The 15,050-nt window shown below is 43.2% G+C and overlaps 1 protein-coding gene across 1 annotated transcript; it reads left to right on the top strand.

The window, feature by feature from the left end:
* Positions 1-2,149: 2,149 nt before the first annotated feature.
* LOC137358864 (scavenger receptor cysteine-rich type 1 protein M130-like) lies at positions 2,150-14,762 on the top strand. Its single transcript, XM_068025081.1, has 9 exons — positions 2,150-2,193; positions 4,153-4,467; positions 5,580-5,897; positions 5,981-6,061; positions 6,150-6,179; positions 6,619-6,660; positions 10,190-10,297; positions 14,355-14,511; positions 14,759-14,762. The coding sequence occupies exons 1-9, from the start codon at positions 2,169-2,171 to the stop codon at positions 14,760-14,762; spliced, it is 1,080 nt and encodes a 359-aa protein (XP_067881182.1). The 5' UTR covers positions 2,150-2,168.
* The last annotated feature ends 288 nt before the right edge of the window (positions 14,763-15,050 follow it).

The following is a 15,050-nucleotide window of genomic DNA, read 5'->3' as shown; positions in this document are numbered from 1 at the left end:
CCCACGTTTCACAATTTAAAATATAGGTAATAAAAACAGTAAGAGCTGGAAATACTCAGAAGTTCTGGCAGCATGTATGGTGAGAGAAACCGTATCAACCTTTCAGTTTGCGGATCTTTCATCAGAACTTACAGACTTAACATGTTTTAAAGAAAGGGGGAAACAAAGAAAGAACGAAATGAACAGTCTGTGATATGGTGAAAGACTGGAGAGATTAAATGGTAAAAGGGACAATGCAAAGCAAAAGTATGTTGGAATACGTCAAGTGAAAAGCACATTTTATGTGGAGGTACAAATTGGAAGGCAAGATCTCGTCCAAAACAGAAAAAAGGGGAGGGAATCTGATCTGAAATTTCTGAACTCTGTGTTCATTCCAAAATGGTGCAGAGAGTCTCGTGGAAAGAAGAAGTGCTGTTTCTCAAACTTCTGTTATCCTGCATTGGAACTGTGCAGGAGAAAGAGGAGGGAGAGGTCAGAGTGGGAGTGGAGTATACAATGAAAATGGCAGGCAACTGGAAGCTAAAGGTAAAGCTTCCAGACTGAGCAATGGTATTCTGCAAAGTAATCACTCATCTCTGTTTGGTCTGCCAATGTAAATGAGACGGCATCATGATCAGTCAATACAGTAAATGCAGAGTACAAAATAGAAAGCAGGACAGTTAAATCGTTGTTTCACTTGGAAGCGGTATTTGGGGGCTTCGATGCAGCGAAAGGTGGAGGTAACAGTGCGGTGTTTGCATCTTCTGCACTTTCATGGGGAGGTCCTGTGGGAAGGGGTGTTGAGAATGATTGAAGAGAGCATTAGGGTGCCACAAAGCGAATGGACCATTCAGAATGTTAAAAGTGGAGCGAAGGGGAAGATGTGTTTGGTAGTGGCATCAAATTAAAGGTGGCGGAAATGGTCGAAGATGATCGATTGAATATGAAAGCTGATGGAGTGGAAGATGAGGAGAAGCAGAATCCTATCATGGTTCTGGGAGGAGGAAAGGGTGAAAGCAGAAGTTTGGGAAATGGAATATGCGTGCTTGAGGGCCCTGTCAACCATGGTGGGTGGATGAGGAGGTGAGGAGAGTCCTCGGTTGAGGGAAAGGGAAGACATATCTGGAAGCACTGGTATGGAAGGTTGCATCCGCAGACAGATACAATGCAGATGGAGAAAGTGGAAGAATGTGATAGAGTCATTAGAGGAATCGTGGTGTGAGGAATCATAGACAAGGTAACTGTGAGAGTCACTGGGCTTACTCTTTATATTGGTTAATAGTCTATCCCCAGAATCAGAGACAGATGTTGTGGAAGGGAACGGAAGAGATGAAGATGGACTATGTGAAGATGAGGAAGAAAAATTGGAAGAAACATTGATGATATTTTCAAGTACAGGGCAAGATCAGGAAATATCAGTTCATGTAGACAGGAGAACGACCTTCAGTCCCTCGGGTCAGCATATATTGCATTAGTGACTACAATTCAAAAGTACTTCATTGCCTGTGAAGCGATTTGAGACGTCATCGGAAGCATTGTCTCAAATTAAACTTGTCTGTTTCCCTCCATATGGGAGAAAGGGAACTGTCATCTGTCAGGAGCCATTTAAAGCCCCTGGTCCATCCTTCGGTCTCATCACTTATCAATAGCCGGTATGTGCCGCGCTCACCCCCAGTTCATTTTACCCCTTTTCCCCAGTTTAGCCAGCGGAAGCTACTCGGTATGTCTCTAAAAATGTTTTTACTGAGAAAAGGTAATGGTGAAGAACATCTTCCGACAAGCCTTCTGAATAATGATGACAGAAATCGTAACCATTAAAATTAATAATTTTTCTGGTGGCAGTAAATTATGAGATATTTTGCTTCAGTTTCACCATTCTCAATGTGTTTCATATTGTAGATGAAAATTGGTCACTAAAGCTGACTAACGGGGGAAGCTGGTGTGATGGGCGAGTGGAGATTTACTACACCGGCAGCTGGGGGAGATTGCAGGACAGACACTGGACCCTAAATGATGCCAACGTGGTCTGTACACAGCTGGGCTGCGGTGAAGCGACAGCCACTTATAACTATTCAAAGGACGGAGAGAGTGAAGGACCCGTCTGGGTGAATGCTGTCCAGTGTGAAGGAAACGAATTGCAGCTCCAGAACTGCAGCTTATTCACATTGAATTCGTCTCTCACTGACAGTATGGACGTTGGGGTCCTGTGTTCAGGTAAACAAATTCTTCACTGCTTTTACAATAACAAAGAAGTGAAATGTCTAATCTGCTGAGAAAAGTGATAATATAGGTTACTTGTTGCTGGGTGTCTCAAACCAGTAATTTCACTCGAGGGGAAGGGGTGAGGATGGGTGGCGGGTGGGGAGCTGGGGCTGGATGGTGGTAGTGTGCAGAGAGAGAGGACACGGACACAATGAAGCAACAAGATTTTTTTTATAACAGAACTTTCATTTAACACATACATCACAAGGAGTTTAACAGGAATGTAATCGGCAGAAAACTGACACAGAGCAAAACAAAGAGATGTTAGAGTGGGTGACTAAATTCTTAGTCGAAAGACTGGATTTGAAGAGCTGGAGACACAGAAATGTTTCGCGGGAAAATTCTGATCTGTGGGGGTCAGATGGTAAAGACAAGACTGAAAGTTGTGGGCAATGGAAGTGGGTGATGTGCAAGAAGCGGGATTCAGAGAAATGCAGAGCTCTTGAAATGATTCAGGCTGCAGGCGGTTATACTGATGGCAGGGGTAGAGCATGAAGGTGTCTGAACATGAAGATCATAATGGAAAACACGAGGCATTGGCGTATGGGAAACCAGCGAGTGCAGTGGCGCTCCTGAGAAAGGCTTCATGTAGGAGAAGCAACAATGCTTTGGATGAGCTGATGTTTCTGGAGGGTGCAGGATGGGTAATCGCCCAGGGGAACATTGAAATATTCGGTTCTACAGGCAACAAAGCATGGGTGAGCATTTCGGCAGCAGATGGGCTGAGGCAGGAAGGGAGGTGAATGATGATGGAGGTGAAAGATAACGGCCTTGTGATAAATAGAATATGGAATTGGACTCTCAGCTCTGCTATCCAATCCAGCGTCGAGCTTGCAATCAGCTCCATTGTACAGTATGTAAGTGGAGGTAGCTGTGTGGGAGTTGTTCTGGTGTAAGTTTCATTAGACTGTGTATAAAAGTAGACAGATGTTTTGGACTTGCGCTTGAAAGTTCCATTGTGCAGCATGAAAATGCAGGCATATGTTCTGGGGATGTTGTATTATGCAGAATGTAAGTGTGGACAGATGTTTTGGGGTTGTTCCAATGAACATTTATTTACATATGCCAGAGTGGAACTTACAACATATGAGATATTTAATGATTCAGTTTTGATACCGATTGGTTGGACTAAGTACTTTCTTCAGAAACAGTGGAAATCTTGACCTCACAGCTCCTGTCTTTGCAATCGGCTCCAGTCTGACAGCTCCCAGTTCTGGCTTCTTGAGCATTCCTGATTTTAATTGCGCACCATTGGCGGCTGTGCTTGAAACTGCAAAGGTCACACGCTCTCGAATTACTTGCTTAAATCTCTTTGCCTGTCAACCTATCTTTCCTGCTTTAAGATGCTCCATGAAACTAACTCTTTGACTTAGCGTTTGGTCATCTGAACTAATTTAGTCTTAGGTGCTTTGTGTTAAAATTGCTTTGATATCACTCCTGTATCGCGCCTTGGAATCTTTGATTACGTTAATGGCGCTAGATCAATGCAACTCACTTGTTAGTCAAGATAAAGGAAAGAGGAGATGGCAGTGAACGTCTGACCAAGATAACAAATAAGGGGAACATACATGGACAAGGAACAGATACAGTTAGATAACATGAGTATAAATTGACAGTTAATCACGTGACTGCTTGCCTGACAACAACGGACACAAGCATTCAAAACATACACGGTAAACTGAAGACCATAACTTGTCAAAGCCAGATCTAGTAGGACATCTGAAATATTTCTGTTCTTTATATTCTATGTAATAAGTAAGTGCAAACACATATTCTGCTGGATAGTTTCATTTACCTGTCAAAGGTGCATTTAACATTTTTGATTTATCTGGTGATGGGACAATGAGTTGGACTGAGTGATGAGGTGAATGTGTATTGAACTTATAATCCTCATGTACTGTTGTCCAACAGACCACGTGCAGTTAAGGCTGTCCGGCGGTGGAAGCCCATGTACTGGCCGAGTGGAGATTTATTACAATCGTACATGGGGCTCAGTTTGTGCTGATTCCTGGGATCTGGCGGACGCTGACGTGGTTTGCAAACAGCTGGGTTGTGGAAAGGCATTGGACATGTCACTTACTGCATCTTGTGGACCAGACTCAGGGCCAGTTTGGTTGGATGAACTGAACTGTTCCGGTAACGAATCATTTCTCTGGGAATGTCCCTCAGCATCGTGGGATAACCACGACTGTTCTCATGAAGAAGATGTGAGGATCATGTGTTCAGGTAAGGGAGCTTCCATATGCCCATTTTCCGTAGTGTTGCGCACGTGGCTTCACAGGGAAGATATTACATCGAATTACATACAATGTACAGCACAGAATCTGGCCATTCGGTCTAACTGTTCAATTTGGTGTTCATGTTGCCCACGAGTGTAGCCCACTTTACTGCATCTAACCCTCTTTGCATGTCCTCCTACTTCTTTCTCCCTCATGTACCTACTCACCTTTCCTTAAAGACATCAGTGCTATTCAACTCAACAATTGTATGTGTAAAATACAAAATCTGCTGAACTTCTTATGAGATTTATTCATGATTATCCTATATTCATGATCACTACCTTAGGTCTCTGTCACTTTATGAGTGATTAGTGCCTCTGTATCACGATATCTCTTTGCTTCTCTACATCATTTTCACTCTTATTTTACAAGAAATACGTGGCCTCTTTATTCTTCCTACCAACACTCAGCACCACAGACTTATCTGTATTAAAACTAATTTGATAATTGTATGCCCATTCGGCCCATTTAGTCATGCCTTCCCGTATTTTGTCTCAGTCTTCCTTAGTGTTAACTGTATCCCCAAATTGCTGTCATCTTAAATTTTGAAATTATGTCTCCCATGCCAAAGCCCAAACCGTTTATGTAAATGTTGAGCAGCAGTGAATCCAGCCCTGTGGAACACCACTTCCCACATTCTGCCATTCTGGGTTACCACTTTTAACCCTGATGACGTGCTTTGTAGCTAGTTTTCTGCCATTCTTCCACTGATCTCTTGACTCCACATGCTCTGACCCCAGTCATGATCCCACTATATGGTACCTTGTCAGAGGTACTTACGAAAAAAAGGAACTTGCATATTGCATCGACTGCAGTATCCCCGTTATCTTTCTGTAACTTCTTCAAAGAATTCAATAAAATTGTTTCTCCTTCTGTTGTGAATTCCGTGTTCATTATTTTTTATTACATTATGGGCTGTCGGTGTTTTTCCATCAATTTTCTGAAATAGTTACCCGCAATCAGTGAACAAAACCGATGGAGCAAGTGTTGAGCTGTGCAGTATGAACACACAACGAGTTATCAATCTCACCATCTGGATATTTCTTGTGTCACTGACAGAGCACAAAGAGCTGCGGCTGGTGAATGGGAAGCATCGCTGTGAGGGGAGAGTGGAAGTGTTCTACAATGGCACCTGGGGAACAGTGTGCTCAGATACATTTGATGGACCTGATGCAGATGTGATCTGCAAACAATTACAGTGTGGTCCCCTCAGTTCCATCGATTATTACACTCAGTCATTCGGAGAAGGATCCGGACCCATTTGGCTCGATGGGATGGAGTGTATTTCACACGAATCGCTCCTTTGGCAGTGTCAAACAGAACCGTGGGGCAAACACAACTGTGAACACAGAGAGGATGCTGGTGTTGTTTGTTCAGGTAACACAACAAACCTCTCAATGTGCGATTGTCATTTCAAACTTTTGTGTCTGATACAGTCAGCATGTTTCTCTTCTCAACAGAAGCAAAAGTAATTAAGGAGCAGCCCCACAAATCAAAGGACTGCATTCGAGAACATGACTGTAAACGTGTGCTTTCACCAGGTGCTAATTCCTCTTTATTGTATCAACTATGTGACTGGTACTCCTGTCTTATACCACATTAATAATAATCATTGATTCTTTTTGACAGACTCGGGACAATGGTTGCGCCTGTTTGGAGGTAACACCAACTGCTCCGGGAGAGTGGAGATATTGTGCAGTAACATCTGGGGCACGGTGTGTGATGACTCCTGGAATATGGCCGATGCCAATGTTGTCTGCAGAGAGCTGGGTTGTGGCCACGCTCTATTGGCCCCAGGAGGGGCCACGTTTTTCCAGGGTGACGGTGTTATCTGGCTGGATGAGGTGAAGTGCACTGGAAGCGAATCTTCTCTGGCCGACTGTCCTTCCTCATCACTGGCTCAATCTGACTGTGATCACAAGGAAGATGCCAGTGTGATTTGTTCTGGTGAGGGTGGCAGGGTTTGGAGAGTGGGGTTAGGGTTCCTTGTTTCGTTAAATTGACTCATTACTTCTGGAAATTAAGAACAGTATTTATGTTTAAATGCAAAGTGCTGAAATTTCATCCTCCTGAACTTTATGTACATTATATTCCACAGGACTCGATGTGCCTCCAGTTGCTGTCTCGTCCACATCTGCAGGTACTTCACATTATTAGTGTTCCAGCTAACGTTAGGGTTTGTATTAGTTGAATTGGTATTGTTGCCATTTTCTGAATATACTATGAGCACGTTCTCGCTGAACTGAACGTTTTTTTTCCTCACCGCATATTTCAAATTGTCAGGTTATAATTCTTCTAATCCCAGTTTCTGGCTGTACCTGAACTGTCCTGTACTCATCAGAAACATGGGGACCCCTGTCTCTGCAATTTAGAATGGTTCACACTTTCCTCTGGTGCAATGTGCACCACACATACTGGGGAATGTTCAGCCGGACTCATTGCCCAGAAGCAGTGGATATAATTATTAAATACCTATTGTAAATATTTTATCACACAAGACGGACTGTGTCTGTGCTAAACCTTTCTTTATTTTTGTCATTAAGAACAGGGATATACAACGACTTTCATCCTAGTTGCGGTCTGCTTCGGAGTCCCGCTAATCTGTGTGTTGATCTCACTGATGATGGTTATACAGAAAAAGTCAATTCGAAGAGGTGAGGCTCATATCTTCCCGCGGATCCAACACAAGATCCCAGATATTGTGTCATATACTTGCAAGACTGTCGTTCATTGCAGCTTTCTATGGAATGTCAAGTGGGCTTGTTAGAAATACATAGTAATCTTTTTTTTGCTGTTTTGCTGCATTCAGTGTGCTCGAGAATTAGTAAAATGTGAGATTTAAAATGGAGACTGATTTGAAGTGTCCACATTTACTGTGAGAGTTCATCACGTAATACCTCTAACTCTGCAAGAATTTACTTATTGTAACTATGGATCAGGACGTTTAATTGAAAGTTTTGAGCTGTACATTCAGCAGTTTATTTGACTGTTAATCTTCCTTCATCAATTGGGAATCAATTCCAACCCTTCAAATTCTGGCTCTGGGCTTCCAATCTCGAGCTGTCTAACCGGGTCTGTCCGTTATCTTGACAAGTGATACTTGAATAGGACCTTCTGCATTCACCAGCCATGATTCTACATTCCAAAGCTAGGCTTCCAATCATATTTCACACGTTCAACTCTCTCCTAATTTATAATAACAAATGGAACTCTTAATAAAAAAAAAACACGTTACCTAATAGTTTTGACTTCTTACAGAAATAGCACTCTCTCACTCTCCCTCTCTCTCACTTATTAAGAAAGATTCTACAGCGAGGGCAGCAGAGGCATATTATCTCTGCCAAGGACACGACCAGATAAGGCTCTGAAACATGACAATCCTGAAGCTGAAAAGATCGAGCCTTGTGACCTCACTAGACTGGCAGTATTTTACAAAGGATCACAAGTACGAGATCAGGTCAGAGAGTGATAGAGTAATAGAATTATACAGCACCGAAACAGACCCCGCAGCTCATCGTGTCGATGCTGCCAACAAGAACCTATCTATTCTAATCCCATTTGCCAGCACTTGGCTCTTAGCCTTGTATGTTATGGCATTTCAAATGCTCATCCAAATACCTTAAATGTTGTGAGGGTTCCTGCCTCTACCACCCCTTCAGGCAGTGTGTTCCAGACTCCAACCATCCTCTGGGTGAATATCTATTTTCTCAAATCCCCTCTAAACCTCCTGCCCCTTACTTTAACTCTGTGCCCCCTGGTTAGTGATGTCTCCGCTAAGGGAAATAGTTTCTTCCTATCTATCCCATCAATGGCCTTCATAATCAAGTCCCCCCTCAGCCTTCTCTGCCCTAAAGAAAACGACCCTCGCCTATGCAGTCTCTCTTCATAGTTGAAATGCTCCAGCCCAAGCAACATCCTGGTGGATCTCCTCTGCACACTCTCCAGTGCAATCACATCCTTCCGATAATGTGGTGTCTAGAACTGTGCACAGTACTCCAGCTGTGGCCTAACTAGCGTTCTATACAGCTCCATCATCACCTCCCAGCTCTTATATTCTATGCCTCGGCTAATAAAGGCAAGTATCCCATATGCATTCCTAACCACCTTATCGTCCTGTGCTACTGCCTTCTATGATCTATGGACAAGTACACCAAGGTCCCTCTGACCCTTTGAACTTCCTAGGGTCCTACCATCCATCGCATATTCCCTTGCCTTGTAAATCCTCCCGAAATGCTTCTCCTCACACTTCTCAAGAATAGAATCCACTTGTTGCTCTCCCACTCATCTTACCAGCCCATCTATATCACCCTGTAATTTGCGGCTTTCCTCCTCACTGTTTACAACACCACTAATTTTGTGCCATCTGCGAACTTACTGACCACACCTCCTATATTCACGTCTAAGTCATTAATGTACACTACAAACAATAAGGGTACCAGCACCAATCGCTTTAGTACACCACTGGTCACAGGCCTCCACACTCAAAAGCAACCTTAGACCATCACCCTCTGCCTCCTGCCACTAAGCCAATTTTGGATCCAATTTGTCAAATTGCACTGGATCCCATGATCTCTTACCTTCAAACTGAAACAGTGAGAGCTCAGGGCCAACATGTTCCCGTAACGTTGAAGGGTAGGACCAACAAGTCCAGGGAATCCTAGATGTCAAAGGATATAGAGGATTGGATAAGGAACAAAAAAGGAGGTTTATGGCAGATTCAAAGGGCTGAAAACAGCGGAGTCCATGGAAGAGTATAGAACGTGTCCGGTGTACTTAAAAAATGAATTAGGAGAGCGAAGTGGGGACATGCAAAAACACTGGAGAGCAAGATAAAGGACAATCCCAGGGCGTTTTATAAGAATATTAAGTGCGAGATGATAACCAGGGAAAGAGTAGGGCCGATTAGGGACCAAAGTGACGAGCTGTGTGTGGAGCCCGAGGACATAGATTAGATTTTAATTGATCACTTTACATCTGTGCTCACCATGGAGACTGACGACGTAGATGTAGAGATCCGCGAGGGGGATTGAGATATATTTGAACAAATTAGCATTGAACGGTATGAAGTATTCGCTGTTTTAGCGGGCTTAAAATGGATAAATTCCCAGGCCCAGATGAGATATATCCCAGGCTGTTATGTGAGTCAAGGGAGGAGATAGCGGCTTTGACACACATTTTCAAATCCTCTCTGGCCACTGTAGATGTACCATAGGACTGGAGGACAGTGAATGTGGTACCATTATTCAAGAAGTGTAGCAGATATAAACCAGGTAATTACAGGCCTGTGAATCTAACATCAGTGGTCGGGAAACTTTTGGAAAAAATTCTGAGGAACAGGATTAATCTCCACTTGGAGAGGCAGCGATCAGTCAGGGTTAGTCAGCATGGCTTTCTCAGGGGAGATCGTTTCTAACAAACTTGATTGACTTTTTCCTCAGTCAACACAGCAGTCCCCAGTCTGCTGCAGGTGAACGTATGAGTGTGCAGAAAAATAGGCACATAGACATATACGAACATACACACAACAAATCTACTCCACATACACAATTTCTGGCTTTTTACTCTTTACTATTACCATCTCTGTGATTTGGATATGTTCGCAGGTAATTTACTGTTAAACGCTTATGGGTTGTAACAGAACGTTAATCTCCCCACCCTCCATCTGACAGGTTTTGTCACTAGCAGCAACGGTTCACTGGCTGGTTTGTACCAAGCAATTTATGAAGAGATTGGGAATATTCCACCAGGCAAAGATTCCTATCAGATCCGGCGTGCAGGTCTGTGTTTTATATTTCATACCGAATTGCATTTTCACCGAAAAAATGTCACTTCCGCTTAAATACTCCATTTTAATTGTCAGTTTACTGACTGAACCCTATCAGAAATCCGCTCACTATCACCATGTGAAGGAGTCATATTACAGTGTGAGTGTGTCTATATCTGTGTGTATAGTAAGATGAGCAATGGGTTTGGGAAGATTCACACCCGTGATTTCTGTTTATTTTTAACGAGCAATCAAAACCGATGATCGATTTTCCCTTCCGTCTGCACACGGACTGCCTCAGATATCTGAACACCTGAATAACAAACGCATCGGCTGTTCGTGTTATTTTTTGTTATTTTATAGTCTCTCCTACTGCAATTGAATATCATAAATCGACTGAAAATCTCTTCAATAATTCATGTATCATCACATCTTTGTAGCATTTTCTGTGTCTGCTGACTTTGAAGTCTTTATCACTATCATGTCATTTTATTCCCTTTAAACTAGACCATAAATAGTCACTGCTCTCAGGAGGAGAGAGTTACATTGACACAGATTTTATTTCTCTCGGTGACTGGATTTCTGGATCGGAAACATGTTCCCACCAGGAACTCCTTACCTGAAAACGGTGGTTTCTTCCAAAAACCTATTGCACCACTTTGTATTCTGATGTTTATCATTAATCGACAAATTCTGCTTCACGATACTGGGGTAAAAACCCTACCAAACCAATAAAAGTTTTGTCTTGCGCTACATTTGGGGAGCGAGTTAACCACTGATAGAAATTTCTCAGGTTAAAACAAAACACACCAAGAAGAACAACACCGTTATTAGCCTCCTTGCACTCTTTTCTGCCCCATTATCCGGGGTGGGGTTCGGTTTTGGAGCCACCACCAGCCGTCTGAGACTCTGAAAGGGAAGGACTCGGGGACAGGGGGGAGGAATTCTGGATAAAGAAACTGTGCTAACTGACTATGTTTTACACTATTGTCTCCGCTCTGATTTCTGAAATCTGACCCACGAGCTGTACTGTGTATTGTTTTAACTGCTCGCTATATGAGCCAACATTTATGGTCCATCTCTAGTTGCACTTGAACCACTGCAATCCCTGTGGTGAATGTTTCACAATCGTGTCAGATACAAAGTACCAGGACATTGTCACCAGATGATGACGTTTTATTGTTATTTTCTCGAACGTCCCACTCAATCTCTCCAATAACCATCCATGTTTGTGTTTCACAGTTGCTGATTCCATTGAGTCCCTCAATCAGATTGAATATTACACCAGTCACAGTTTGGGTGACACGGATCCTGGATCAGAAAATCCTGAAGGGAACTCCTCCAGTATTCAGGGTGGGTACATTTTTACTGGTTACCATCACGTTTTTTTAATCCATCACGCTGTCTGCTATCCGAAATCAAGAACTAAATATATCAGAACTTACTCACTGTAAAGTGATGCTGCTGAAGACATGAGATTTACTGAGTGATTTTAGTTTAAAAAATGGAGAAATAATTTGGAATTTAACAAAATCATCCCGATTGCACCCAGTACTTTAATGGAATGAGACATCCAATTAGTGTGATTTTTGACACTGTTGTCTGGGCGGTTAAATGTGACATGTGTGCGTATGTTGAATGGGTAATTCAATGAGATAGATGTGTCTTTAACATGGCGGGCAGCATTTTGTCACACAGTGGCGACACACTGGGAGGGAAAATGCCGCTAGATAGCGGTGCAAATGAAACCCGACGTCTTGACACTGTTAAGTGATATTCCTGGAAGCGGCCGAGCTGGTGGGTGGAGGCTGCACTTTAAGGCGCTGGGCAGGTAATTGAATCTATAAAACAGGAAATTCCTGGCAATGTACCAAGCTATTCACAATTTAGTGAAAAGCGCGCAAGAACAACAGTTTTCAGAGACTCTCCATCTGTAAGGAAGGGGAAGCTCAGAGGAAGCTCTATTTTGGCTGTGAAAAGCATTGTGGCACTGGGGGAGGGTGAGAGATACTGTATCGCGGTATTGGTAATCTGGAGGCTGACCGATCTTGGAGATCACAACAGAAGTATTCAGGATGAACATCCTCTCCGACTTGCAACTTACATATGCCAAGTAAAAAGAATGGAGGCCTTGAGAAGTGAGTGCAGCAATTTACAATAGGTGTCAGCCACTCCGGTTTTGAGGCCTCCCATAGTGGACGACAATCAGAGATGGAGGCAGCTTCAGTCCCCGGGGGTTAGGCTGCAGCACTCAGACAGTGACAAGAATCGTGAGGCTGGAAGAGAGTGTGGATGAGCAGGGCGCACAGCCGCACGCATCCAGCTTCTTACCATCAGAGGCTCTGCTCCTTGCAAATGTCAGAGCAGCAGTGTCACTGAAGATTGTGCCTTTCCAAGGAGGTGGTCACTGAGCTGTGCTCTATAGTGGAGGAACATCTGAACCAATGAGTTTAATTTTTATCTTTTGAGACATTGAAGGCTGTCAGATTAATGTTAGGCACTGCACTCACCTTGCCATACTACATCAGGGCATTTAGCCCGTTTCTGCACTGAAACCTCTTCCGTGGGAACACATCACGGCTGCTCACCTCCTGCTCAATCTCCTGTCATGCCCTCCCCACCTGCCTAGCTGGCCTCCTCCTCCCGTCCCGATGGAAAAGCGCTTCCCTCCTTGCCCTTGCTGTCTGGAGGAGCACTTACATGGAGGCATGCGAAGACCTGGGCGCCACCCTTGCTCTGGCTGCTGCCATCTGCCAGACATGCAGGTTGTCAGTCTCCCAACCAATGTCCTACACTGCCCGTTCCTTTCAGTCGATTACAGGCTGCATTTTAAACATAGCATGAGCTATGACTTACCTATTGTGACACGACATGGTCCCACCATTCGCCAGCCTCTAATCTCACTCCGACTGAAGATCACAGTTTACCCTGGCCGGCCCGTGTAGACTGACGTCGAATAATATAATTCTAAGTATTCATTGTTACCATTGAATGTCAGTGACAATCATTATTTCCTCTCAGGTCTGGGTTCGGGTGATTATGATGATGTGAAGACTGGAGCCATTGACAGTCAGGATGGTCACTTGTTTCTGGACAGTGGTCCTGATTATTTCTTCACACTGACAAGTGCCGGCGGTGATCTCTCCACTCTCAGTGAGTTAAACTCCCACAGTCTCCAGCTCTCTATCACTACTTTGAATTTCATTACAATCGGCGATGTCACAGACTGCTGGTTGATTTAAATTCATGTTGTGATTAAAGGAAATTAGACAAAACAATGCTTGACTTATTTTAGAAAGGACACCCTTATGTCATTCGGTGTGTGATATCTCTCTTGTTCACACTGTCACTGGAAATCCTTCAGGTGCTCAATATGAACACCCTGATTCAGGCTTAGCTGATCCATTTCATCTGCTATCATGAAGCGGTAAAAAAACAACACAGTGAATGGAGCTGGAAAACATTCAGCTGTCAAAAAATTCCATTCCCCTTTACATTATTGACACATATATAGATGAACCGCACTGAACCCGCTTTCAAACCAATCATTAATTCATAAACTTTCTCTCCACAGTATACAGCTCTCAGACCCACACTGAACCTGCTTTCAGTCCAAACATTAATACATAATATTTCTCTCCACAGGGGACGGCTCTCAGACCCTCACAGAACTCGCGTAAAGTCCAATCGTTACTCCATAATCTTCTCGACAAAGTATACAACTCTCAGACCCGCACTGATCCCGCTTTCAGTCCAATCGTTAATCCAAAGCGTTTCTCTCCACAGTGTACAGCTCTCAGACCCGCATTGAATCCACTTTCAGTCCAATCATTAATTCATAACCTTTCTCTCCACAGTATATCACTCTCAAACGCGCACTGATCCCGCTTTCAGCCCAATCATTAATTCATAATCTTTCTCTCCACAGTGTACAGCTCTCAGACCCGCACTGAACCCGCATTCAATCCAATCATTAATCCATAATCTTCCCCTCCACAGTATACAGCTCTCAGACCCGCACTGAACCCGCTTTCTGTCCAATCATTAATACATAATCTTGCTCTCCACAGTACACAGCTCTCAGACCCGCACTGATCCCGGTTTACCAGTTCCCTCCATTGCTGACAACTATGAGGATGTTCACTGTGACACGTTCACAGCAGCAGACGTTCCACCAACAATGGGCAGTGACTGTGTGGTTCAACATCTTACATCTCCATTAGTCCGGTAAGAGCAATGTTTTATTATTTGTTCCATGTATTTCGGCTGTTTCCGATATTGATATGATAATTAATGGTGTTTTCAATGTCAGTGATTCCAAAGTATCAGAGAGAACATTTTCTGTACTTACTAAAGAAATAGGAGGCTTATTGAAGCAGAAATATGCTGAGGGGATCATATACTGTATTTGATGTATTTGTTTGATGGTTCACATTGCTGTAACCCTCGCAAGTCGTTTTTGTTGTTCTTTCAGGTAAAAGTCAGCCTCAAATCCTGCCTGTGATGTCTGGAGTATGATCACAGATTGGTGGAAAATATTTTATGTTAAATATGAGGGAATTATATGAACTTCTCCAACAGTGTCAACATGATAGATGTGTTTTGCTTTACTATATAAATTTCACTTTATTTTAATCAACTATCATGTTAATTTGTGTTGAAATAACTAGATTTGGCTTTTCTCTATATTTTTTCTGGAAGTGTGTGTTTTCTGTTTAATTAAAATACCAAACAGAATTGATTTCGGATCATTTCTCTGTCGATAC

Source organism: Heterodontus francisci, unplaced genomic scaffold (genome assembly GCF_036365525.1).
Source record: "Heterodontus francisci isolate sHetFra1 unplaced genomic scaffold, sHetFra1.hap1 HAP1_SCAFFOLD_157, whole genome shotgun sequence".
Taxonomy (NCBI): Eukaryota; Metazoa; Chordata; class Chondrichthyes; order Heterodontiformes; family Heterodontidae; genus Heterodontus; species Heterodontus francisci.
This window is presented reverse-complemented; position numbering and strand designations above follow the sequence as displayed.

What these genes read in the sequence shown, in the direction of transcription:
- LOC137358864 (XM_068025081.1), top strand. Translation starts at nt 2,169, where the DNA reads ATGGACGTTGGGGTCCTGTGTTCAG. An exon ending in CGTTGGGGTCCTGTGTTCAG is followed by an intron (nt 2,194 to 4,152) that starts GTAAACAAATTC and finishes GTTGTCCAACAG; the next exon opens with ACCACGTGCAGTTAAGGCTG. An exon ending in TAAACGTGTGCTTTCACCAG is followed by an intron (nt 6,062 to 6,149) that starts GTGCTAATTCCT and finishes TCTTTTTGACAG; the next exon opens with ACTCGGGACAATGGTTGCGC.